We start from the raw sequence: 23,968 nt of genomic DNA on the forward strand, positions 1-23,968 counted from the left end.
GACAATGTGACTCCTCAAGGATCTAGAACTGGAAATACCATGTGATCCAGCAATCCTATTATTGGGCATATACCCAAAGGATTATAAATAATACTGTGATAAAGACACATGCACACATATGTTTGTTGTGACACTTCGCTACAATAGCAAAGACTTGGAACCAACCCAAATGTCTATCAGTGATAGACTGGATAAGGAAAATGTGGCACATATACACCATGGAACTATGCAGCCATAAAAAAGGATGAGCTCATGTCCTTTGCAGGGACGTGGATGAAGCTGGAAACCGTCATTCTCAGTAGAAAACTATCACAAGATCAGAAAACCAAACACTGCATGTTCTCACTCTTAAGTGGGAGTTGAACAAGGAGAACACATGGACGGGAACATCACACACTGGGGCCTCTCGGGGGTGTGGGGGTTAGGGGAGGGATAACATTAGGAGAAATACCTAATGTAGGTGACGGGTTGATGGGTGCAGCAAACCACCATGGCATGTGTAAACCTATGTAACAAACCTGCACTTTCTGCACATGTACCCCAGAACTTACAATTAAAAAAAGACATTACATTTTATACTACTACTGATAAGCAAGTTTTGGGTTTGGGTTAACATAGTTTTACGTTTGGAAAGCAGACAATTGGAACCATTCTCATGCTGGTTTAGTGTGTCTTGCAACCCTTTGACATAGCACTTTCTTCCTGTTAATGACCACTCTCTATTTAAACACAGCTTCATTCCCTAACGGGTTTTGGTCTTTAGGGATTAAACCCATGAGGACCATTAACCTGAGGAATGTAACTCAGCTGTAAATTATTTGGAATAAATAAATAGATTTTCCATTTGGAGAAATTGGTGTCTAGCTTAATTTTGGTCTTCATTTGTCTAATGAATAGTAAATGCACTCTTTTTCACCTTTGTTAGAGGTACCATAAAAAATCATTTTAAAGGCCAGGTGCGGTGGCTCACGCCTATAATCCCACCACTTTGAGAGGCTGAGGTGGGCGGATTGCCTGAGCTCAGGAGTTCGAGACCGGGCTGGGCAACATGGAGAAACCCCATTTCTACAAAAAATTAAGTGGGCGTAGTGGCAGGTACCTGTAGTTCCAGCTACTTGCGAGACTGAGGTGGGAGGATCGCTTAAGCCTGGGAGGTGGAGGTTGTGGAGAGCCAAGGTCGAGCTACTGTACTCCAACCTGGATGACAGGGTGAGACCCTGTCTTAAAAAAAAAAAAAGAAATCATGTTTTTTAACGGTTTTGTTACCTACAAGTTAGATAAAAAGTTGTTTCCAGGAAACACAATAATGCATATAATGCTCCTACTTAGCATCTCATTTCTTAGGCCAGGATCAGTCCTGGAAGTAGAACTTTTTTGCCTTAGGCTGAGTTCTAGTACTTTGTAGCAGGTTTTCTTTTCACAGTTTGGTGTAGCACAAATATAAGATGTTTATATTACTGACAACAAATTTCATATGTAACTTTAGGATTAAATAATCCAAGGTGTTGGAAACCAGGTGTCATTAGTAATCTGTGTGATGCTGCCCCACCCACATCATTTCAGTTGAACTTTGGGTCTTCATTTTGGCCGAGTTGTTAATGTTAGCTTGTCTTTTATTGAACATTTTCCTGCATTTTTGTTGGCCGTTCTTTTAGTTTTCTTTTTTCTCTTCGTGTCTTTTCTTCCAGTTTTTCATAGTTATCAAAGATGAATTTATTGTTGTAGATACTTTCATTATTAAAAATTAATATGGATTAATTCAATTAGAAAAAGTCTAAATGTACAAGAATGGGATCAGGAACTAATACATTTAAAAATAGAGGAAAATAGAATTGAGATATTCAAGACAGATTATTTAAATATAAGCAATGGAATACACAAATATGACAAGTCTTATAAAAATAAAAGGGAGTGCTTGCTCTGGCAGCAAATATACAAAAATGGGAACAATACAGAGAATATTAGCATGGCCCCTGCATAAGGATGACATGTTTTATTTTCAAATTTTACATAGAAAAGAAAAGGGAGAAAATAATTAAAAATCAAAAGTAGAGGAGATTCAAAAATTATATAAGATTATGCATAGCTTTACCTAATTTGAATATCTCAATGAAATTTTTGAATCTCGGGGACGAAATACTCCAAATTGAATCAAGAATAAGTAGAAACTGAAATACATCTAATACAGTTTCTGGCAGAGGGCAGGCATTCAACAAATCAACAAATTGAATACATGAACAGAGAGGAATTGGAACAGGCGTCTGATTACAGCTTTTTTTTTTTTGACAGAGAGTCTCGCTCTGTCACCCAGGCTGGAGTGCAGTGGCACAATCGCCGCTCTGCTCACTATAACCTCCGCCTCCTGGGTTCAAGTGATTCTCCTGCCTCAGCCTCCCGAGTAGCTGGAGCTACGGGCATGTGCCACCACGCCTGACTAGGTTTTTTTTGTTGTTGTTGTTTTTTGTTTTTAATTTTTTAGTAGAGATAGCATTTCACCATGTTGGCCAGGCTGGTCTCATACTCCTGACCTCAAGAGATCACCTGTGTTGGCCTTCCAAAATGCTGGGATTACAGGCATGAGCCACCACACCCAGCCACATGACATCTTCCTTTTATGAGAAGTCAGTTCAAACTTTTAAGGGCTTAATATCTGCCACACTGTATCAGTTGTTTCAGAGTTCAGAAAATGACAGCAATGTGTACAGTCTATTTTATGAAACTAACATTAAGAACAAACCATAGATGGCGAAAAACCCAAAAACCTTACTTATGAATATATATTTAAATTGTTATGAATAAGTTTTTCCCCCATATGGTCTATTAATTATTTTCAACTTTTATTTTAGATTCAGGGCATACACGTGCAGCTTTGTTACATGGGTATATTGCATGGTGCAGAGGTTTGGAGTATGATTGATCCTGTCACCTAGGTAGTGAGCATGGTACCCAATAGGTAGTTTTAAACTTCTGCCTTGCTTTGTCCCTCCCTCTTCTAGTAGTCCCCAGTTTCTGTTGTTACCATCTTTATGTTCATAAGTACCCAGTGTCTAGCTCCCACTTAGAAGTGAGAACATGTGGTATTTGGTTTTCTGTGCCTGTGTTAATTCGCTAGGATAATGGCCTCCAGCTGCATCCATGTTGCTGCAAAGCACATGATTTTGTTCTTTTTTATGACTGTGTTCTTCATTCTTTTAAAGTCCACTTAAGTACAAAAATGTAGTCAAAATGTGTTGTATTTGTGTTTGTATTTGTAAACTAGTATAGTAAATTCAGGTGTAAGCAAGTTAAATCTAATTACAGGACTACTTTCTAGAAAGCCTGTAGACATGCTCTTAAAAATGATACCTGTAAAGCTTAGGTGAAACCTGGATTTCTGTTTCTCTCTTTTTTCTGGAGGTGAAAGAAAAGTTTTATTTTACTCTGTTTTTCTAGTAGTTTTATTTATGCTCTGCTCGTATGTACTTTGAGCAAGTTCACATTTACATAAGAAGTGGGAAAGACGGTAGTAAACATTAAATTTCTCTCATCCCTCTATTCCATCTGGAGAAACTAGAGCAGGACTTAGAAAATTAATCAGCATTCTTAATTTTTTTCATTCAGCATTCATCTTTTGAGAGTATCATTACTGTATTCAGAGACAGCTTATGTTGAAATTGAGTCATTAACTGAGACTTGCAGTTTCTTGGTTTTTGCCATGATAGTGAGCCTCTGCCTTTCATCTAAATGGAGTTTATGATTTTTAACTTTGTGTTTAGAGACTTTAAAGAAGAATGCACTACTTGCACAAGTGCCTTGTGGAAACGAGGAAACTGAGATCCAAGGAGCTGTACAAAGTTATGCACAGCGCTAACAGAATTGGGACCAGGAAAGGAGTTTCTTACTTAGTTCTGTGCCTCTGGGGAGTCTGGACATCTCAAAAGTTAGGGATTTTTGTGATAAAGCTTTGTCAATTTACCAGTTTCTCCCAGCAGAGGAAATTTGGAGCCTATTTTTGAAGCACTTATTGTGAAGAATTAAATTGACTCGCTTTAAAAATACACATTGATTTTGATTTTATTTGCTTTTACCCTGCTGGTAGATAGATTTGTGATTGAAAGGGAGTGTAAAAGTTTAATTAACTCTTAGAAGTGTCCCAAAGAGATACTTATCCTAGATCACCCCTGTCTGCAAACACATCAAGAATTTTCAGGACCATTGCAAGATCTTTGTTCATACATTATGGGATTTATAAGGAATCCTAGCTTTTGTGAAGTTTTTGGTAGGAGGAAATTAATATTATAATTAGAGAAACTGAATTATAACTAAGATTGAGTACTTGTAATAAAATGCCTTTTTGAAATTCCTAAGTATATTTTATAGTAGAAAATCACTTATGGATATGGGGTTTCATTATGATATTTTAGTTTGTTCAGTTAGTTTCATTTTATTTGATAGGTGGATATTTCAACTTTTTTTGTTTTTATTGCTTTTAAAAAATCAGTTTGTTTTTGTCAGTTTTTATGGTAGGCAATATTTTGTATTTCTCTTTTCCCTTTGGACGTGCTGATTGAGTCAGTTTATGTTTATTGGGCACTTCACCAATTCTGAATATTATTTTATTAAATATTAAAGCTTACTGAGTTATGACATTTTTTCTCTATTTTTCTTTTATAGCCAACACATATCTCTTTATGGTACAAGCACGAGGTATAATGTTGAGAGAAAATGTGAAAACAATAGGTCATATGATCAGGCTGTACACAAATAAAAACAGTACGCTCAACGGTACAGGTAAGACTACTTCCTGCTTAACCCCTTGTAGTCACAAAGCAGTAAACCAAATCTTTTACAGTCTGTTCTGCCTTCAGGTAACTTCCTGTTAAAGATGAAGGTATCTTCCCCTAAGCGTCCTGGCAGTTTATTTTACTGTGCAAATCAAGACTGTTACCTATTTTAGGATGTATGAAGGTGTGGTCACAAAAGTGATGAGATTTTGTACAAACACTTAAGTTAATTCTTGCAAACAAAATATAGAAAGCAGCTTCTACTTTTTCAATTCACATATTGTATTAAAAAGAAATTAACCAGAGAATAATTTATTCATCTTACTAAGCCATACTACCATCTCTCTTTATGTTCATTCTAGTTCCTAAGTTGTTCTCCCAACTAGGTCTAGAAAATAGTTGCTTTTAATTATAGAAGATTGTTAGTAGTTTTGTGGCCTTAAAGGAGCTAAAGGAGAAATTTTATAAAATTGGAAATTGGTAACTACTCTTGTCTTTTTATTTTATTTATTTATTTATTTGAGACGGAGTCTTGCACCGTCGCCCAGGCTGGAGTGCGGTGGCGCAATCTCGGCTCACTGCCAACTCCGCCTCCCGGGTTCACACCATTCTCCTGCCTCAGCCTCCCTAGTAGCTGGGATTACAGGCGCCTGCCACCATGTCTGGCTAATTTTTTTAATTTTTGGTAGAGATGGGGTTTCACCGTGTTAGGCAAGATGGTCTCGATTTCCTGACCTTGTGATCTGTCCGCTTCAGCCTCCCAAAGTGCTGGGATTACAGGTGTGAGCCACCGTGCCCTGCCTACTCTTGTCTTTAAAATGTCACCTGAAAGTAGAAGCTGCATTAGAATCCCAGGAGGTTAAAATCTAGTAGGCTGAACCAATGATTTAATGATGGTAGAATTGATGTAAATAGATCTCACTGTTGTGGAAGAATGTTCATGCTCTTTTATGGCAGCGTTGCCACAGTGTCTCCCAAAGTTATTAGGTGTTACTTTAAAGGATTCATTGGGGTTGTCAGTTGTTGTACCCTTTATGGTCTCATTTTGAAGAGGTAAAAATAAAGATTTAATTTGTGTTAGTAATTCTTCCTTGTGTCACTGTAAACCTACACATTCTACTAGGAGAAAGTCTTGTCTTCCAGCTGTAGGTGTTCTTTCTTAAATGTATGTCAAGGTGGGTGATAGTTTTAGACCCTTCTAAAAATTCAAGATTGTGACATATTGATCTCAATGTAATATCACATGTGCTTTTATAAAATCCAGTTTAGTCATTTGCCTAATGTGTTTATGATGCCACAAATCAAAACACTCTTGTTTTATTTTAATTTTTTAACCTTGAAGGATTTTTTTTTTTTTAGAAGGACTGTCTCAACATAGTTGATGTTTTAATACTACAGTAAAAGTCTCGTTAACTATTCTTTAGCATGAATGAGTCTTCTGAATAGTCGGTCAATTTTAGAAGTTTAAACATTTTAAAAGCTTCTGTAGGATTTGTGCTGGTCGAATAAGTTGATTGTAAAAATGTTCACTGAAAGTTTGTTCAACTGAAAGGAAATAGACATCTCTAAGTTGGTATATTTGTGGGAGTGCTAAAAATTTGTGCATATCAGGTTGTTTTCCCTGGGATATGAATAACGTATATGTCTGGATATTGAGCATGATTAGGAGGAATGATTATATGGACAAGACAATCTTTCCCCATAGTACCCTGCAACTGAAAAAAAAAAAAAAACTTTGAAAACTTTTCATAGGGTTCCTTTACTGATGGTAAAACTGTTCTCAGGAAACAGTCATTGTATACATTAGGGATTAAGTTTGGATGTAACAGAGACCTGTCTGTGGTGGTTTAAACACATGAGTCTTTCTGTTCTTATGTGAAAGAACTCTGCAAGTTGGATATCTGTGGCTGGTTGTGGAGGCTCCTTAAAGTAAGTCATCACACTTCATTTTCTGCTATCCATCATGTAGCTCCGTGGTTAACTCATAGTCTAAGATGGCTGCTTGGGTGCCATCTTGGTTAATTCTTGCAAACAAAATATAGAAAGCAGCTTCTACTTTTTGAACTTGGGTCAGTAGGAAGAAGGAAAGGAAGAACAAAGAAGAACAAATAAGGGACCCCTTTTCTGGAGCCTTCCCAGAGGTCCCATACAGTATTTTTTTCATACGGTTAATTGGCTAGAACTTAACTGCATGGCCACATGCGAGAACACTGGGAAATATAGTCTTTGACCAGAGTGTGCTGGAACTCTAGTGAAAGTGGCATTCTGTTACCTAAGGGGAAAGGGAAAAATGGAGTTTGAGTCAGCAATGAGGCTCTGCCGTGTTCATTTAACCAACATTTACTGAATATAGTTAGTATATTTAACCAGATATTGGAAACACAATATTAAGAAAAACAGTCTCCTTTAATATGAGGATCTCTAGGCCTCTGGGAGAGATGGAAACATAAATAATTATTTATAATGCAACTGGTTATTTCTGCATAGACTTCTATAGATACGATATCCAAAAAAGAAGATAATGGTCTATAAGGTGTACAGAAAGCTAACTGAGCTCTAGAGGAGAATTGATTAATATGCAGTGGCTCATTTACAGTTTAACACTAAATGATAAATAGATTGTGATAGTTATAAGCACATTTGATTTCCAAAAGGGGTTTTTAATCCTGTACGTGCCTTTCTGTGGCATCAAAATACAAATAGATGTATACTATTTTTGTAAAGAAATTACACACTCTCATAATCAGATGATGCTGTGTAGCCCACAGAGCCAGTCAAATTATGAAAACAAGATGTATTCAGTGAATTCATCTAATTACTGAAGAAGATAAGGGTCATGCAATGTTAGAGTGGATAGGTTTGTTGGAAATAACCCAGCATGCCTCCTCATTTGATGGATGTATGAATTGAGGCCCCAGACACCGCCAGACTGACAAGACAAGTTAGTGGGAAACAGACTAGAACTCTCATCGGTTTCTAACACCTGTTTTAAGCTGCTGTTTAGCAGGAAAATAAACACCATTAAAAGGTGTTCTTGGGTCCTGTTCTCCTTTTCCTTTAGGTGATAAGGTCCAGTGAGAATTACTAGGGGATCCATCTGGCAGTTTTCATTCTTTGTTTCCCTTTTCTTTGGTTGTGTTTCTGGAAGGGAGGAAGAAAGCAGGGGGCCCAGAGCTCATCTTATTTTTATCCATTCATTAGATGAAATAATGTCTACCTTTTGTAGCAGTTGTGGTGGATCCCAAATGCATCTGTCATGTATAACCTTTTAAAATGGTTCCTGACTTTGAAAGCAGTGGTTATTCATGATGGACATTGTTCACCTAACCACTTTTGTAGGAATAATAATTCTGTGGGTTTATTACAGTGAAATCTCTAAAAGCTTAAATCATTATTGGCTGTATTATCATTTGTGAGGTGTTTATTTACGGTATGTTCCTACTATGTTGTACGTACTTTTATTAGGTGCTAGAAATCAAAGACAATTTGATTTTAATTAAAAGAGATATTCAGAATAATAGATGAGTTGGTAGATAGACTATATACACATAATACATTGAGAAGACACAAATACCACTGAACAGAGTACTCCAGGAGTGTGGAGGTGTTTCTCTAAGTCTGGCAGTGAGTTGAGCTCCTTACGATGTGGCCAAGAATAGCACATGTTTAGTTCTAAAACTTGGTATTCAGTGAAGTGAATATAATGATATTGCGTAACTTGAAGGCACTTAAATGTGGTTCTTTAAAAACTAATAAAAGTGATGGAATGTTTACTTTGTGATTCAGTCATTCTAGCACTAAAGTAAAAAGTAGAACAATTCTTTCTGGCCCTCCTGTTGCCATTTGACTCCCCAGAAGGAGTTAACAGTTTGTTTTGTGGAAATGTCTAGAGAGCAGAGCACTTCTGTGAATTGGATGCGGGTTTAGAGAATCATAGCATGTGGCTAAGAGAAGGAGCCCAAGCATTAATGATAAAATTAATAAATCATGCAGAATAAGAAAATACTCTTATTTAAAGTTAGTGCATGACATTAACAAAAGGATTGAATGAAACCGTAGATATTTTTCCACCTCAGTATTACAAGAAAATGAGCCTTGTAACATCTCAAGGCAGATGACCCCCAGGGACAAACTTACTCTTTTGTTTTTTTTTGTATTTTAAAATATTGTTATATCATAGTTGTACATCCAAGGACAACCTTATTTATTGTCTCATTCTTGTGAATGTGTAGTGTATAGTATGTCCTTAATAAAAATTGAAGAGATTCAGAAAAATTATCATCTCTATATAGCTAGCCCATCTTTTTCTGGTGGTATGTGCAACAAAAGCTATAATATGAGCTCTGTGTGTGTGTGTGTGTGAGAGAGAGAGAGAGAGAGAGACAGAGAGAAAGTGAGCGCACGCTAGCTAATTAGTGAACAACTGGCCATTCACTATTTATTGTTTTTGGTTTTTTTTTGTTGTTGTTGAGAAGGAGTCTCGCTCTGTCCCCCAGGCTGGAGTGCAGTGGCACGATCTTGGCTCACTGCAAGCTCTGCCTCCCAGGTTCACGCCATTCTCCTGCCTCAGCCTCCTGAGTAGCTGGGATTACAGGCGCCCGCCACAGCGGCCGGCTAATTTTTTGTATTTTTTAGTAGAGATGGGGTTTCACCGTGGTCTCGATCTCCTGACCTTGTGATCCGCCCGCCTCGGCCTCCCAAAGTGCTGCGATTACAGGCGTGAGCCACTGCGCCCGGCCACTATTTATTGTTTTAACTGCTCACTTATTCATATTGAAAAGCTCACTAACTTTCTTGCATTTTTATTTTAAGTAGAACTTTTTATATTTTAAAAGTAGAAAAGGGTATAATAACAACAGTCTCCTAGCTTACTCCTCCCTGAGTCCCAATCCTCAGAGAACTAACAATTTATTCTTTATTTATCTTTATGTTTCTGTCCTTCTATCTCTTGATTTATCAATTTTAACTACTCCTGTTATGGAAGAAAGACATTTAGTATTATAGTCTCACCCCAATTTTATGTATCCTTATCCCCAATATAATTACATCAATCACAATTTAAGCTCAATCGGTATTGTTGATGTTGTTAAGAGAATGTAGATAATGGTTTGTTTTCCTGAGTCTAGTTGTAATTATGTTTGTTTTGTAGACCTGTTTATTTTTGTTGATGTTACTTGTTAACTCTTTTTTCCCTCCAATTTGCAGAACCTTCTTAATCTGTCACTGATTTTCCCTTAGGCACATGAGTTGACCACTCTAAGGGGGGTTTCCAAAATTCCCATGCCATTGTCTTCTCTCTTCCAGTGCTGCTTTTAAGAAGTCTGTTGACTATCCTGATTGCAGTTACTGTTCATGGACCAGTTTTTTCTTTCTGGAGACTTTTGGGATCTTTTTGTATTGTTAAATTTCACAAAGAGCATCTTGGAGCTTGGTTTTTCTTCTCTTGCTGGGAGCAGTCCTATCAATATGGAATATCTTACCCTTCAATTCTCCAAAATATTTTTGTATTATTTCTTTGATAAGTTGTCTTCCTGCTATTTTCCTTTCTTTTTGGAAATCCTATTATGTATCATCATTTCTCTCTTGTTTTTCAATTCTTTTTTCCTTTCTGTCTTTCTGGGAGGTTGCTCTGACTTTATTACAATGCTTTGATTTGATTTTTTAAATTTTGGCAAACTTACTTTTAAGAATTCTTTTTGTGTGTTTTTCTTTTCTTACTGTCTCCCTCAAATAAGAATGCCTTATCTTCCTTTTCAGGAATATTGAAGATAAATAAGTAACTCTAAGGTATAAATCAATGAGCTTGACTAGACACTGTTACAGAACTCGTAACAATAGTGATCTTAAGCAGTTTTGGTGGGAGTGACAGAAACCCAATTCATGCTCATTGCACTCGCTCCTACCACTAGCAAAGTAGGAGTCCCCATAAAAAGAGAAGCCCTTTAAAAAAAAAAACTTGAATTTTGGTATATATCTATCTACATATATATATTTAAAGTATCTTAAGTAAAGAATCAGGCCAGGCATGGTGGCTCACACCTGTAATCCCATCACTTTAGGAGGTTGAGGCAGGAGGATTCCTTGAGCTGAGGAGCTGGAGACCAGCCTGGGCAACATGGCAAGACCCTGTCTCTGCAAAAAATACAAAATTAGCTGGGTGTGGTGGTGCGTGACTGTAGTTCCAGCTATTAATAGTTGGGAGGCTGAGCTGGGAGGATCACTTGAGCTGAAGAAGTCAGTGCTGCAGTGAGCTGTTATCATGCCACTGTACTCCAGCCTGTGTGACACAGCAAGATCCTGTCTCAAAAAAAAAAAAAAAAGAATCAGAACTTTATTGGACTTCCTTCCACTTGCTTTTGCTTGGTATCTTTAAATCTTTCAGATACATGCAGAATACATTGAGTACGGGCTACCAGAGTAGTGTCTGTGGTCTTGGTGTGTCACTGGGCATATAAAACGATTAATGTTCACTGAATTTCTCCTCCCCTTGTCATTTGGAAGATTTTCCTTGTCAAATGCTTGCCAGCACTCCTACAGGGAGAGACAGTGGGGAGGATTGTCTCATTGGGGCTTTCCCACTTCCTGATAGAATAGGCCTTAGCAGTTGTACCATCATTGATCTCTCTCATGTTGGGGTTTTCTGGGAGTGCATTTACCTTAACACTTTACTGATGCCCTGTGAAATTTGTAAGTGGGGTTTCCATGCAGTTCTTTGGAATTGGACCTTCTCTTGTGGCTTCTGTTTCTTCCTTGGTGCCCGACCTGGAACCTTTGTCCATCCCAACACCCTCTGCTTAGCAGCCGTGGCAGGGCCTCTTTCATTCGACAGCCTTGCAGGTGGCGTGAGACTCTGCCCTGAAGTACTGTCCTGACTCCCACGCTGCATCCTCACCAACTCCATTGTGACAATGACTGAATATTGATGTTAGGGAAAGGTGTGCAGGGGAGGTGCTTAGTTTTCTTTGGCTCATCTCACATACTTCCTATCTAATTTGCAGGATTCTGTCATTAGCCTATGGTCAGAGGGTTTAACTCCTACATTGTCTCTCATTGGAGCAGATTACTCAAGATTCAAAGAATATCTTCACATTTTCCTAAAGTGTCTGCCTGAGTTTCACTTTCTGTGGTACATAGTTTGTGATCCAGGAGACAGACAATAGTTTAATGAGCTGTTTCCATCTCTCATTTCTTACTCATTGCACGTTGATGTCATTCTCTTAGACCAGCTTCCCTACATAACAGGAAACCTGCGTGTCATGATTCCTAGAGTTGCGTCTCAGAACTTTGCTCCAGAAATGGACTGAAATGTGATCTCTCTGGTTCCACATTCAAAAATTCTAAGCCTGTGACTCTCTCATGGGTCAGGTGCTCATCTCTAATCGCTCATAGCTACAGTTACTAACTATTTCTATGGGCCAGGGATTGTTCTCAGCACCTTACACATTTTATCTTATTGAAGTTTAAAAATGACAGTATGAAGTAGGCATAGTGGGAAACTACATCATGTCCTGCCCTGTATCACACAGCTACAGTGTGTTGGAGCGAGAATTTGAACTCAGGCGTTTGATTTTGGTGCCGTGTATGCAGTTTAACTTGCTAACTCTAAAGATAATGGGCCTAATGTAACGATAGCTCCAGGGCTCCCGCGGGGCTGCAGCCCGCAGGCTGGGAATGACTAACTTAAAGGTTTAGAATGAGCTGTATTACAAAAGTAAGTTGAGTGGGTAAATCTCAGTTTCTACAGTGTGAGGTGGTAAGAAAACATTACTCCCACCCCTCTGCTCTGTGGATGCTAGTAGCAAGCACGCAGCAGTTTGGAACACCCATGGCTGTGCCATAGTGGAGGGGATTCCCTGTTACACTTTCACACTCCCTTTAGATCGGGCTCAGCCAGAGGAGGGATGGGAGCAGGTGTTCTCACATGGTTGCAAATGGGACTGCTATGTCTGTGTGCAAGGATATAAGGGTGTGCTGCTCTGTAGATGTCTCTTGGGAAATCATGCGGAGAGGTCTGTTCCCAGCAGCAGTTTGCTGTTCTCTAGTTCTTTAAAGATAATTGATTTTAAGTACTTCTGTAGATTGTGTGCTGTAGTTTTCTCACAGTGACAGTGACGTATTTCATTCCAGGGACAAAGCAAAAGGCCTTTTTGTTTTTGTAACTCTTTTCTCTCTCTCCAAGATTATCCTGAAGGCAATAATTCAAGTGATTATCTTGTTCAAACAACAACGTATCTTCCGGAAAACTTCACATACTCACCATACCTCCCCTGTCCAGAAAAACTGCCTTATATGCGTAAGTCGTCATCTAATTTTGACTTAACTATTTACTTGTGTTACAGTTCGGTCATAAAAACCACATGATTTGAGTGCAGCAGGATCAGGTCATGTGCACCTGGGTGCAAATGTTTATATTATGCAGCATGTTATTTGAACTTTTTTTTTTTTTTTTTGGCAAAGTGCTTTTTGGAGGGGGATGATTGAAAAGCTGAAGAAAAATACAAAGGGAGAAAATGACAAATACCCATCTTGCTCCCACCCAGTTTTAAAAACGAATACTTTGGCTAACCTATGTCCAAGTTCTTTTAAAACAGTGTTTAAGAGAGTAATTAATGTGTAGTCTACTTTTGAATATGTTAAAATGTTCCTGGTTAAGCAATCCTTTTAGACCACCATCCCCAGCACCGACTCTGCATTCCTTCCTCGGAAGTAACCTCACCTCTTCTGAGAGTTTGCTGAGTATTCTCACCGGTTATGATAATTGTTTTTTACATAGATAGATGTCTGTATAGAAAATAGATATTGTTTCAAAGGAGAATTTATGTAAGTTGGTCTTAAAAAGTGCATTTCATTCTTATAACTTGCTTTTTTACATACTTTTTTGAGAACTACCCATGTTATTACATATAGATCTAATTTTTTCCCCTTAACTATTACTGTGTAGTAATAGTCTTTGTATAAATGTATCACATCTCATTTACCTGTTTTCCCACTGATGGACTATTTAGGTTGTTTCAACTTTTTGCTATCACAAAATAGCAAAAAAATATATATATATATATATGTATGTATGTATGTATAAAGAACAACAGAGTGTGGGTTTTCCTGTGCATATATACTTGAGGGTTGAGGGCTAGTGGTGGAATTGCTGGGTAGGTTGGCTCAGTTTTTCCAGATTTTGTCAGTTGCTCTCAAAAGCAGCTATACCAGTTTATATCCGTAACAGCAAAGCATGAATGTACCACTTTGATACAGATGGACTTTTAAATTCTTGCTAATCTGAAAGATTAACAAATGATTTCTTATTGTTTCAATTTTCGCTTCCCTTATTCCTGGTGGGTTTGAGTAGGTTTTCCCATGTTTGTGTTTTTAAATTTTCTCTCCTGTGACTTGCTGCATCATGGGCTTTATCAGTTCCTGGTTGGTTATTGTGTGTTGGTATTGATCTGTAAAAATTCTTTATATTCTGGCAGTGGCCTGTTGTCTGCTATGTGTTTCGTAAGTATCTTTTCACACATTCCCGGGCTTCTCATTTTATTTTGTCTTTTATTTTATGGAAGTTTAAAATTATAACATTTTCAAATGTTTTTATCACTTTACCTAGGGGTTTTGCTTTTTTTTTGGTCTTAAAGCTTTTCTTACCCTGAGGCCATACAAATAAATACCTTTATTTCCTTCTAATGATTTTACTATTTTGTTTTTAACCTTTGTGTGTAATATGTCGTAGTGATAAAGCTACTGTACTTTAAATATATATTTTTAAAATTATGAAGATAATACATTATCATTATTTAAAAAACACTATACTGTACTCTCAACACTCAGAAGCTACACAGCTATTATTTTGGCTTTTCTTTCTTTTTTTTTTTTTTATGTCTTCTACCCCTGCCCCATGATTTTTAAGCATACTTTGTACGTGTAGGTTTGTATCTTGGATTTGATATAATTAAAGATTTATATAAACATCTTTTTGAATTGCTTATTTATCCATATTCTGATGTATTTGGTATCTGTTTTTTATTCTTTACACGAGCTTTTTAAATTGAGGAAATTAGCCTTTGCCTATCGTATTTGTAGGGTTTATTTTAGTTTATTGTTGATAGATATTATATATCGATAATAAAAAGAAAGATTGACCTAATGTCATCTAAGGCCATCGCTTTTAGTCTTGAGGGTACATCAGAATCACCCTGATCATCTTGTCAAGCCTCATTGCTGGTTCTTGCCCTCAAGTTTCAGACTCAGCAGGTGTGGAGCGGGCCTGAGAATCTGCATTTCCAACAAGTCCCGCAAGGTGATGCTGTTGCTGCTGAGCCTTAGGCCACGTATTGAGACCCACTGATCTAGAGTAGTGGGCCTGGTCCCTGGTATTTAAGAAAAAAAAATTCTCAGGTGATTCTAATCTTGCTGTCTCTTTGCTATACCATAATAAAGAATGGAACTCAGTGATTTTTATGGTTGTCATTACTTTGTTATTGCAGCCTTGTTTTCTTAAAAATGAATACTTTTGTCTGTGTAATACCGAAACCACTGGGTAATGCTCTGTTGAAATATTGATTACACTAATTTCATCTTCATAATTTTCATATTCAAGGTTTATAGTTTCAGGAAATCTTTCTGTTCTTGATTTAGTTGCCATTTTCTTTAATTAGTGCTTTATGAGTACTAATTAAACTCTATTTCAAAGCATCTGTCTGCCACTTCCTCATTCTGGTACTCCTCTCCTCCCGCCCCACAGCCCATTGTACCATCTCTGTCATGGTGACTGAGAGATTGCGTCGTGCGTGGCTGCTGTGCACTGCCTTTACACTGGGGGTGGGGAGCGGCCTCAGCACTGCTGCCCCTTTTCTCTGCTTCCCTGGGATCCTTGCATTCTTTTGTAAGAGAGGGTCACACTGGTGTGGCCAGCCATCTTTTCATAGCAGCCCTCTCATGGGCTGCCAACTTTGGGTCCTGTCCCAATTTTGTGCCCAGTTAGTGGTGGCCGTGGTGGCCATGATGGCAGGGTGATTTGGTAGAAAATACAGCCACATACAGGTAAGGCTTTAGAAAGGAGCCATGGGTACAGCCAACATAACGAGGCTTCTGCCAAGAGAGCCTTGCACAAGCTGTCCAACAGAACGCTTCATTAGTCCTGTGACTTCCGCAAAGTGGAGGCTTAGTTTACGTACCTGTAAAACCTGGGTTTCTAATATCACCTGCAGAGTGTGGTAAGGATAGAATGAAGCACAGTGCCTGAAGTTTGATAGGCGTTAATTTGATTCTCCCTTTCTTCTCCCTCCTTCTTTGAATAATAGAGCCAGACTTTACAATGGTCAGGGGAATGAGACACCTAGGAGAAATGTGTGGAGTTTAGAAGTTTTATTCTTAGCTATGCATCCTTACATTTTTTTACTTAGAAAGATAGTTTTCATTGATAATAGAGAACAATGCAATAAAATACATAAGTATAAAATCTTACAATAGTCACACAAAATAATTGAATGTGATTCTTTCCCAAATAATAGAAGGGATTTGTGTAAGAATTAGATCTACTTGGATGAAAACCATTCAAGTACAAGTGATATTTACTTATAGTCACTAAAAGTGAAGTTAAGGCTTAACATTGGTGTATTTGATTATCCTGTTGTAAACTTTGATTTTTACCTAATACAGCAATGGAAACACTGGCACTGGATTTCTGTAAAGATAAAGTGAATTTTTCAAACTAGAATGCAGATAAAGTGTGTTTCATATATTTCAGCAGTGTTTCATATTCAGTAGTGGCCAATTACACTGTAAAATCTATTTCAATGTGTATTTTTATATGAAGAATATGAGTGAATACTTCTTTCTTGTTAGTGTTTATAGATTCTCCAAAGGGCAAATCCACATTCAGCTTTATTGCATTTATGTAAGATTCTTTGTGCTAACAAAGTAAAATAGAAGTTTCACCTTGTCTGAGGCTAAAAATTAATAAGTGCTTAGTGTGGATGTTTTGATTTTAATTTTTATGGGTGAGGTAGAAATGGAAAATGTCAATTGCATACTCTGCATTAGACTGAAAATAGACTTACCTTTAGTTTTCCTATCTTTTAATTCTTATTCAAATAGAATACGTTTGCAGTGACCTTTATATATTCTGTTCTTATTATTTGTGGAATAGTTCCCTTTATGGTTTAACCCTGATAGTTTCTATAGTTGCTAACCTTATGAATATAACAAAAGCTCCAAGGACTTTTTGAGATGAATTTAAATAATTCAAATGAAAATCAGCAAAGAAGGAAAAGATAAGCAAGCAAACTTCAGCAAAGCTCAAATAATGCTCATGTAACAACCATCATGCATATGTTTATTGTAAAAAAAAAAAAAAATTAGATGGGAGCCATTTGCCATTTAGAGTCAACCAGTCATTGATGAACAGCTGCTGTACAGCAGTCCCGGTGTTGTTCATAGAAGCAGGCACGGGAGAGACAAAGCTGAACATGGTCATGTGTGTGGCAGCCCGGTGCAGGTAACACACTTGGAGAAAGGCACGCTATGAAAAGCTTATCAGGTCGGGCGTGGTGGCTCACGCCTGTTTCCTAGCACTTTGGGAGGCCAAGGCGGGTGTGTTACCTGAGGTCAGGAGTTCAAGACCAGCCTAGTCAACATGGTGAAACCCATCTCTACCAAAAACACACACACACACAAATTAGCTGGGTGCAGTGGTGCGTGCCTGTAGTCCCAGCTACTTGGGAGGCTGAGGCAGAGAATTGCTTGGAACCTGGTAGGCGGAGGTTGCAGTGAGCTGAAGTCGCACCACTGCACTCCAGCCCGGGCAACAGAGTGAGACTTTGTCTCAAAAAAAAAAAGTAAAAAGGTTATGAATGTGACAAAAGGGAGACAGCAGTTTATTCTGCAAGGGAAAGGACGATGTCAGAGAGAGGTGTCATTAGAACTGGGTCTTGCAAGACAACTGAGAGAGAACAGCATCACTATGAGGAGGCTCTGTGTATTCCGGGACTGGAGAGCGGTCGGCTCTGCCCAGAGAGGGTGTGTAAGTGGCGTGTATGGGAAAGGAGGCTGGCCAGAAGGGTCTTGTGTAAAGGCCTGAGGAATCTGAGGGCCTTGTGGGTTCCATCATTCCTAGGCATCCATGAGGTGAGCTTCAGAGGGAGAAGAGCCTGTGAGCTTATATGCAGATGGTTGATTTACGAGCCTGTGTGCATTTCTCTCAGGCGAGAGTGCATGATTTTCAAAGGGTCTAGGGGCAAAACCAAAACAAAAAACAAAACAAAAAACCAAAAGCAAAAATAAACAAAAAACCCCACTGCTTTAGGGAAATGGAGAACCTTCAAAGGCTTTAGGCAGATGAATGATGGACTAGGATTGTATTTTAGGAAGATTATTCGGATGAGAAGCTGAAAAATGGGTGAGAATGGAGAAATACTGGGATCACCAGGAGACCAAAGAGGAGCTTGCTGCAGGGAGCCCACAGGCAACAACAAGGGCATGTGCCAAGGCTCTGGCGTTGGAGAGAGGAAGAGGCACAGAAAAGAACCTACAGGGTACCGTTGGCCAGATGTGGTGACCAATTGAGAGGTGAGGATTAATTTCCAGGTTTCAGACTTGGTGACCATGAACTGAAGCGATAGAGAGTAACCATCGCATTTGGAGGATGGGGAAGTTAGTGGTTTCTGTTTGGGCTGTTTTGTTTGAAGTTCAGGAGGGTTAACTTGGGGTCTGACTTTCATAAGAGATCTGGACTGAAGATTAGAGGAAGTGAGGTGGGAAGAAGGCTGAGAGTGGGTCCCTGAGAAGATCCGTACTTGTGAGGTGAGTGGCGGTTAACAGAAGAAGGGGAGACAGGAACCTAGAGAAGCCAGAGGATGGTGTCTGGGGTGCCAGGGAGGAACACATTCCGGAAAGAGACTGCTGTGTCTTGTCACACACCTGCAGACAGCAGGGAGAGTGAGGAACTGTGAAAGGGCCACTGAATTTGGTGCAGAAAACGGATGGAGAATACAGCAAGCACGATTTCAGTAAAGTGGTTGGGAAAGAAGCAAAGTAGACTGTCTTGAGAAGTGAGTCAGATGTGTGTGAAGACTGTAGGTGAAACGAGAGAAATTTGGTGGCAAGGGGAAGGAGATTAGAGGAATTGAGGTGGGAAGAAGGCTGAGAGTGGGTCCCTGAGAAGATCTGTACTTGTGAGGTGAGTGGCGGTTAACAGAAGAAGGGGAGACACGAACCTAGAGAAGCCAGAGGATGGTGTCTGAGGGGCCAGGGAGGAACACATCCCGGAAAGAGACTGCTGTGTCTTGTCACACACCTGCAGACAGGAGACAATGCCTCAGGTTGAAGAGTGAGCATGGAAAGCCTCAGGAATGCCTCCTCCCCTGAGGAAGCCTGAGGTTTATTTGGAGATGAGGTGGAGAGGTAGGGTGCTTGTGCCTGCTATGTCTGTTTTCCTGAAGCAGGAGGCCTTGTGTCCCTGAGAGGATGGCCAGGAAGGACTGAGCAGCTTGAAAGGGAGGAGTAAGTATTTAAAAAGTTGTTGTAGGGAATGAAAAGTGGAGTCAACTAATCATAAATTAAAAGGTGACAGGTTAGCCTGGAGAGCCCCACACCCCACCCTGGTGGGGTCACAATACAAACAAAAGTGACACTTGTTTTTGCTGAAAACTTACTATGCTTAAGGCAATATGTTAGGTATTGCCACCCAAATGATGGGATTAATCCATATGCTTATGTGCTTTCTTTAGTTATGTTTATTAGGTAGAGAATTGGAGCATGGATAATTGTCACCACAAGGATGGGACCTGTAGCCCAGGTGTGGTAGGTTGGGGCGGTGGTAGATAAGGTGTTTGTCAGTGTGTAGGTACTGTGATTGGGTGAAGGTCATAGAGCTGCATTTCTCTAAGTGTGATTCAGATGACATACACTTGTTAAAAATGCAGCTGGGGGCTGGGCGCGGTGGCTCACGCCTGTAATCCCAGCACTTTGGGAGGCCGAGGTGAGTGGATCATGAGGTCAGGAGATCGAGACCATCCTGGCTAAAATGGTGAAACCCCATCTCTACTAAAAATACAGACAATTAGCCAGGCGTGGTGGCGGGCGCCTGTAGTCCCAGCTACTCGGGAGGCTGAGGCAGGAGAATGGCAAGAATCCGGGAGGCGGAGCTTGTAGTGAGCCGAGATGGTGCCACTGCGTTCCAGCCTGGGTGACAGAGCAAGACTCTGTCTCAAAAAAAAAAAAAAAAAAAAAAATTGTGGCTGGGATACTTGTTAAAAATGCAGCCTCTGAGCTAAACCCTAGACTGTGAAAGTCAGGGCTCTTGGTTGCAAAGCACAGAATATACTTTATCTGATTTAAGAGAAAAAAGAATTCATGAAAATATATTAGAGAGTCCAGAGACAACCTGGGTGGCTAGAGAATTAGGTTGAGAAACTGAGCAGCCAGAACAAGGCTCAGACCACTTTGAAGCATCCCCTGCTGCCACTTGTCAGGGCTTACACCTCCTACCAGCATTGCTCAGGTCTGGAGACCAGAAGTGCCACTTGTTGGTTCCCGTAAAGCTAGAAGCTTTTGCCACCACTTTTACTTTTGAGAGATAGTTTTGCAGAGTACCCTTGTCCTTATATTGTTTACTACTGCTTCCATTCTCCTGTGGGTGCATTTGGTCACATGACCACTCCTACCTGCTAGAGGGGTTTGGAGAGTGGGTTCTAGCTTTTTCCTTTGAAAGGCAGGACTCAGTGGTGGGTAGTTCAAGCTGTTGAAATGTGTTCAGTTAAAGCCAGTGGACAGAACCATGACCCATGAGCTTCAACTGACACAGAAACTTTGACAGTGTGGCCAGTCACCTGCATTTTAAACAAGCACAGCTGGCAATTCTTAGGCACACATCAAAATTAGCAAACCACTTTATACAGAGGCCAGATAGAGGAAAATGTGGATATAGCAGAGAGGACTTCAAGTCTTCATGAAGTTGAGGAGGGACTTCATGGGAGGAGAATGGTAGAAGGTGAAAGGGAAAGAGGCTTTAATGAGAGGGTGCAGTGTCAGAGGTAAAAGCCAGTCATTTCTAGGTGACTGTGATTCAGGGTCTGGACACAGCTGGGTGTCACTGTGAATTCACTATCATGAATATTGCCGCAAGGAACATAATAGTGCATGTGCCTTTTTGGTAGAATGATTTATTTTCTTTTGGATATTTACGCATTAATAGGATTGCTGGATCAAATGGTGGTTCTGTTTTTTGAGAAATCTCCAAACTGCTTTCCACAGTGGCTGAACTAACTTACATTCTCACCAACAGTGTATAAGCATCTCCTTTTCTTCCCGAGCCTAGCCAGCATCTGTTGTTTTTTGACTTTTCAATAATGGCTTTTCCTATTGGTATTTGATGGTGTCTTATTGTGGTTTTAATATGCATTTCTCTGATGATTAGTGGTTTGGAGCATTTTTTCATATGTTTGTTGATACCTGAATGTTTCCTTTTAAGAAGTTTGTATCTTTTGCTCATTTTTTAATGGGGTTATTTGTTTTTTGCTTGTTTAAATTCCTTATAGATTCTGGATATTAGGCCTTTGTTGGATGCACAGTTTTGCATAAATGTCTTAAAGAAATATTTTAGCACCTGATGGAGCCAGGGAGTAGAAATGCAGGTAGGTGGAAGCAGGGATGAGACAGGAATCTTCCTATTCATTCATTCATTCATTCATTCGTTCATTCATTCATTCTGTATCCAGGCATTGCCCTTGGCAGTGGGGATGTGTGACTAATGCTCTGTCTTATGTTTAGAATGCTCAGGTTTGGTTGCGTCAAGAAAACTTGAGTAAGAAATCATTTGTTAAGCAGCGGTTGTAAAATTTTAGAAGTCGAGAAGCTTAAGTAAAGCATTTGAAATAAGCAGTGTCTAGTGTTGGCTTCAGAAAGGACAGGAGATGACCGATGACTGGATGCCTCATAACTGTTCAGTCTCAGAGCTATGCTCAGGAGGCAGCACAGAGGCTGGGGGAGGGAATGTCCCATCTTATCATAAAAATGCTTTTCTAGCTTTGGAGAGGAATATACCCTAAGGGACATTTCTAGGGGAAATTCAGGTCTTTCTCTGACACGGTCATCAGCTCTTTGAGTTGTGCACATTTAAACCCTAAGGGTAAAACAGACAAAACCAACATATCCAGAATTAGGTTTTAGGTACCAAAAAATAGACATAGGCTCCAAACAAAATGAAACAGTCATTTAAAACTATTGATTTATAGAGCAAACAACTCTCTGGAGATTATATGCCTTAAATTTTACTTGAAATGGTAGAAAAATATAAATGTAGGTAATTCATAGGTTTTGAATATTTGTTATTTTAAGAATTATATTTTGATAGAAAAATAAAATCCTAAATCATGTCATGTGATACCTTATCTACAGCACAATAAGCCTGTTGTTTTGGCCCATGCATGCCTGGCTTTCCCAGATGGGCAGCATTGCTGCATATCTTGCAAATTTAGCATTAGGAAATTATAGTAAATGTCCTACATAACCAATGGTGCAACTAAGCTACCCTCACACATGACAGAAGCAGTTTGGCACACATGACTGGAAGGTAGCTTCCAGCTGACTTGAGTTCCTTGTCCTTCACCTTGACCCTCTAGGGGCTTGGCAGCCCCTCCACTCTTCAGACACTCAGTTCTCCTAGTCTTTCCTTTCTAACCCCAGCACCACCTTCAAAATAGTGAAATTCAGTAAATTTACATTTGCTGATTGTGATTACAGTACTGGGTAAATGGATTTCAGTCAATGTATTTATTTTCTGATCTTTAAATCGCTAACTGGAAAAGAAACCACTTGTGCTAGTTAAAAATCTCAGATTTATATGATCACATCTGGGATTAAGAACAACAAATCTCAGATTAACCACAGAGGAGAGTGAAGATTGGCTGTCCATGGAGTTCAGTGGATCTCTTCAGTTGCTCTTGAAATCTCAGCAAGTGAAATAAAGGGAACTGGCCCAGTTGGTGGCATCCTTCTTTGCAAGAAGGACATCCCCCTTCTCTGGCTTCATTCATAGCAGTTGGTTTTCCGAAGCCTTTTGTTTTGTTTTTAAAGCAGTGGAAGGCTTTCTTGAGTGAAACCTAAAGGGGACAAAAGAGTATGTGAAAGAGATGAAAGTGGCTGTGTTGGGGGAGCCTGAGTCCTCCCTCCTCCAACCACAGGATCCCTGAGAGAAGTCCTTCCTGAGGACGGTTTGGAAACCACACCATCATGAGTTTATCTGCAGTGTACTTCTTCCCGGCCACTCTTTTTATAACATGCCCTCTTCCCTTCCCTTCCTATGTACAGGATCTTCTCCCTAATACCACTCCCCACAATGATGCGTGTTTGTTGTTCCTGTCTTCTCTGATCATACTTTTGCTGTTCCCAGTGGTGGCAATACCTGTCCTGGGAGGCCTGCCCTGCACACTCCCCAGTATAGCGATGTTGCTGTTACCACGGGTAGCATGCCACCGGGTCAATCTTTAGCCTTCCATCAGCAAATTATTAGGATTTCAGAGCAAAGGGCAACAAGCACATAGGAAAGCTCCTGATGGACTCTGAGGGGTGTGGACGGGGTTGGGGTGGGGGGCGGCGCACAACCCCGAGGAGTGTGAACTTAGGATACCTCAGGCATGGGGATAGTGATGGACAGAAAAAGCCGTCTCTACTGAGGGAAAGAAATAAAGCCTGTCTCTTGCCAGCACATATGCGTTGGAGATGGAAATTAAACTGCAAATGATGCTGGAGAAAACTGCTGACAATAATGATGATTACAGCTGTTGAAGCAATAAAGCTGGAAAAAAGACAAAAAATTTGGTTTAACAGTGCAGAAAGAATACCAGCTTCTGTTACTTATATGAACTGCTTATTATTTAGCCTAATTACTATCATTTTAGCAATCATGCATACTATTAAATGTATCAGATTTATTTGTGTAAATTTTATTTGATTACAATGTTAGATTCCGTTCTTTGTCAGCTGAGTCATGATAGTCTGTACTTATGTTGACCGATCAATCTTAACGTCTTTCTTACTCTTTCTCTGCAAGTTCATAGGTTTCTCTTTCTTTTAGATGAATCTGACCTTTGTAAGATTAGCTCGTTTGCGTATCTTGTCACACTGAAGGCTGAGTGTTTTGTTATAAAAGACTGCTTATGTTGTCAGTAGAACAGGCAGGCATTAGAAGATAGCAATTCTTTTTCTAACTTATT

At 39.4% G+C, this 23,968-nt stretch overlaps 1 protein-coding gene and 1 non-coding gene across 4 annotated transcripts in view; both read left to right on the top strand.

The window, feature by feature from the left end:
- Nucleotides 1-23,968, top strand: part of LOC105468047 (beta-1,4-galactosyltransferase 6) — a 64,621-nt gene that overhangs the window by 13,945 nt on the left and 26,708 nt on the right. For 2 of the 3 annotated variants that reach the window (XM_011717991.2, XM_011717982.3), the window contains 2 exons: nucleotides 4,654-4,770; nucleotides 12,943-13,056. The exons of the other annotated variant lie outside the window; for it this stretch is intronic. In XM_011717991.2, coding sequence (XP_011716293.1) covers nucleotides 4,654-4,770; nucleotides 12,943-13,056 — 231 coding nt within the window. The remainder of the gene's footprint in view (nucleotides 1-4,653; nucleotides 4,771-12,942; nucleotides 13,057-23,968) is intronic. 3 annotated transcript variants of the gene reach the window in all.
- LOC112424617 (U6 spliceosomal RNA) lies at nucleotides 1,916-2,018 on the top strand. Its single transcript, XR_003015403.1, has one exon. It is a non-coding gene; the product is annotated as a U6 spliceosomal RNA (small nuclear RNA).

This window comes from Macaca nemestrina, chromosome 19, assembly GCF_043159975.1.
Source record: "Macaca nemestrina isolate mMacNem1 chromosome 19, mMacNem.hap1, whole genome shotgun sequence".
Classification (NCBI taxonomy): Eukaryota; Metazoa; Chordata; class Mammalia; order Primates; family Cercopithecidae; genus Macaca; species Macaca nemestrina.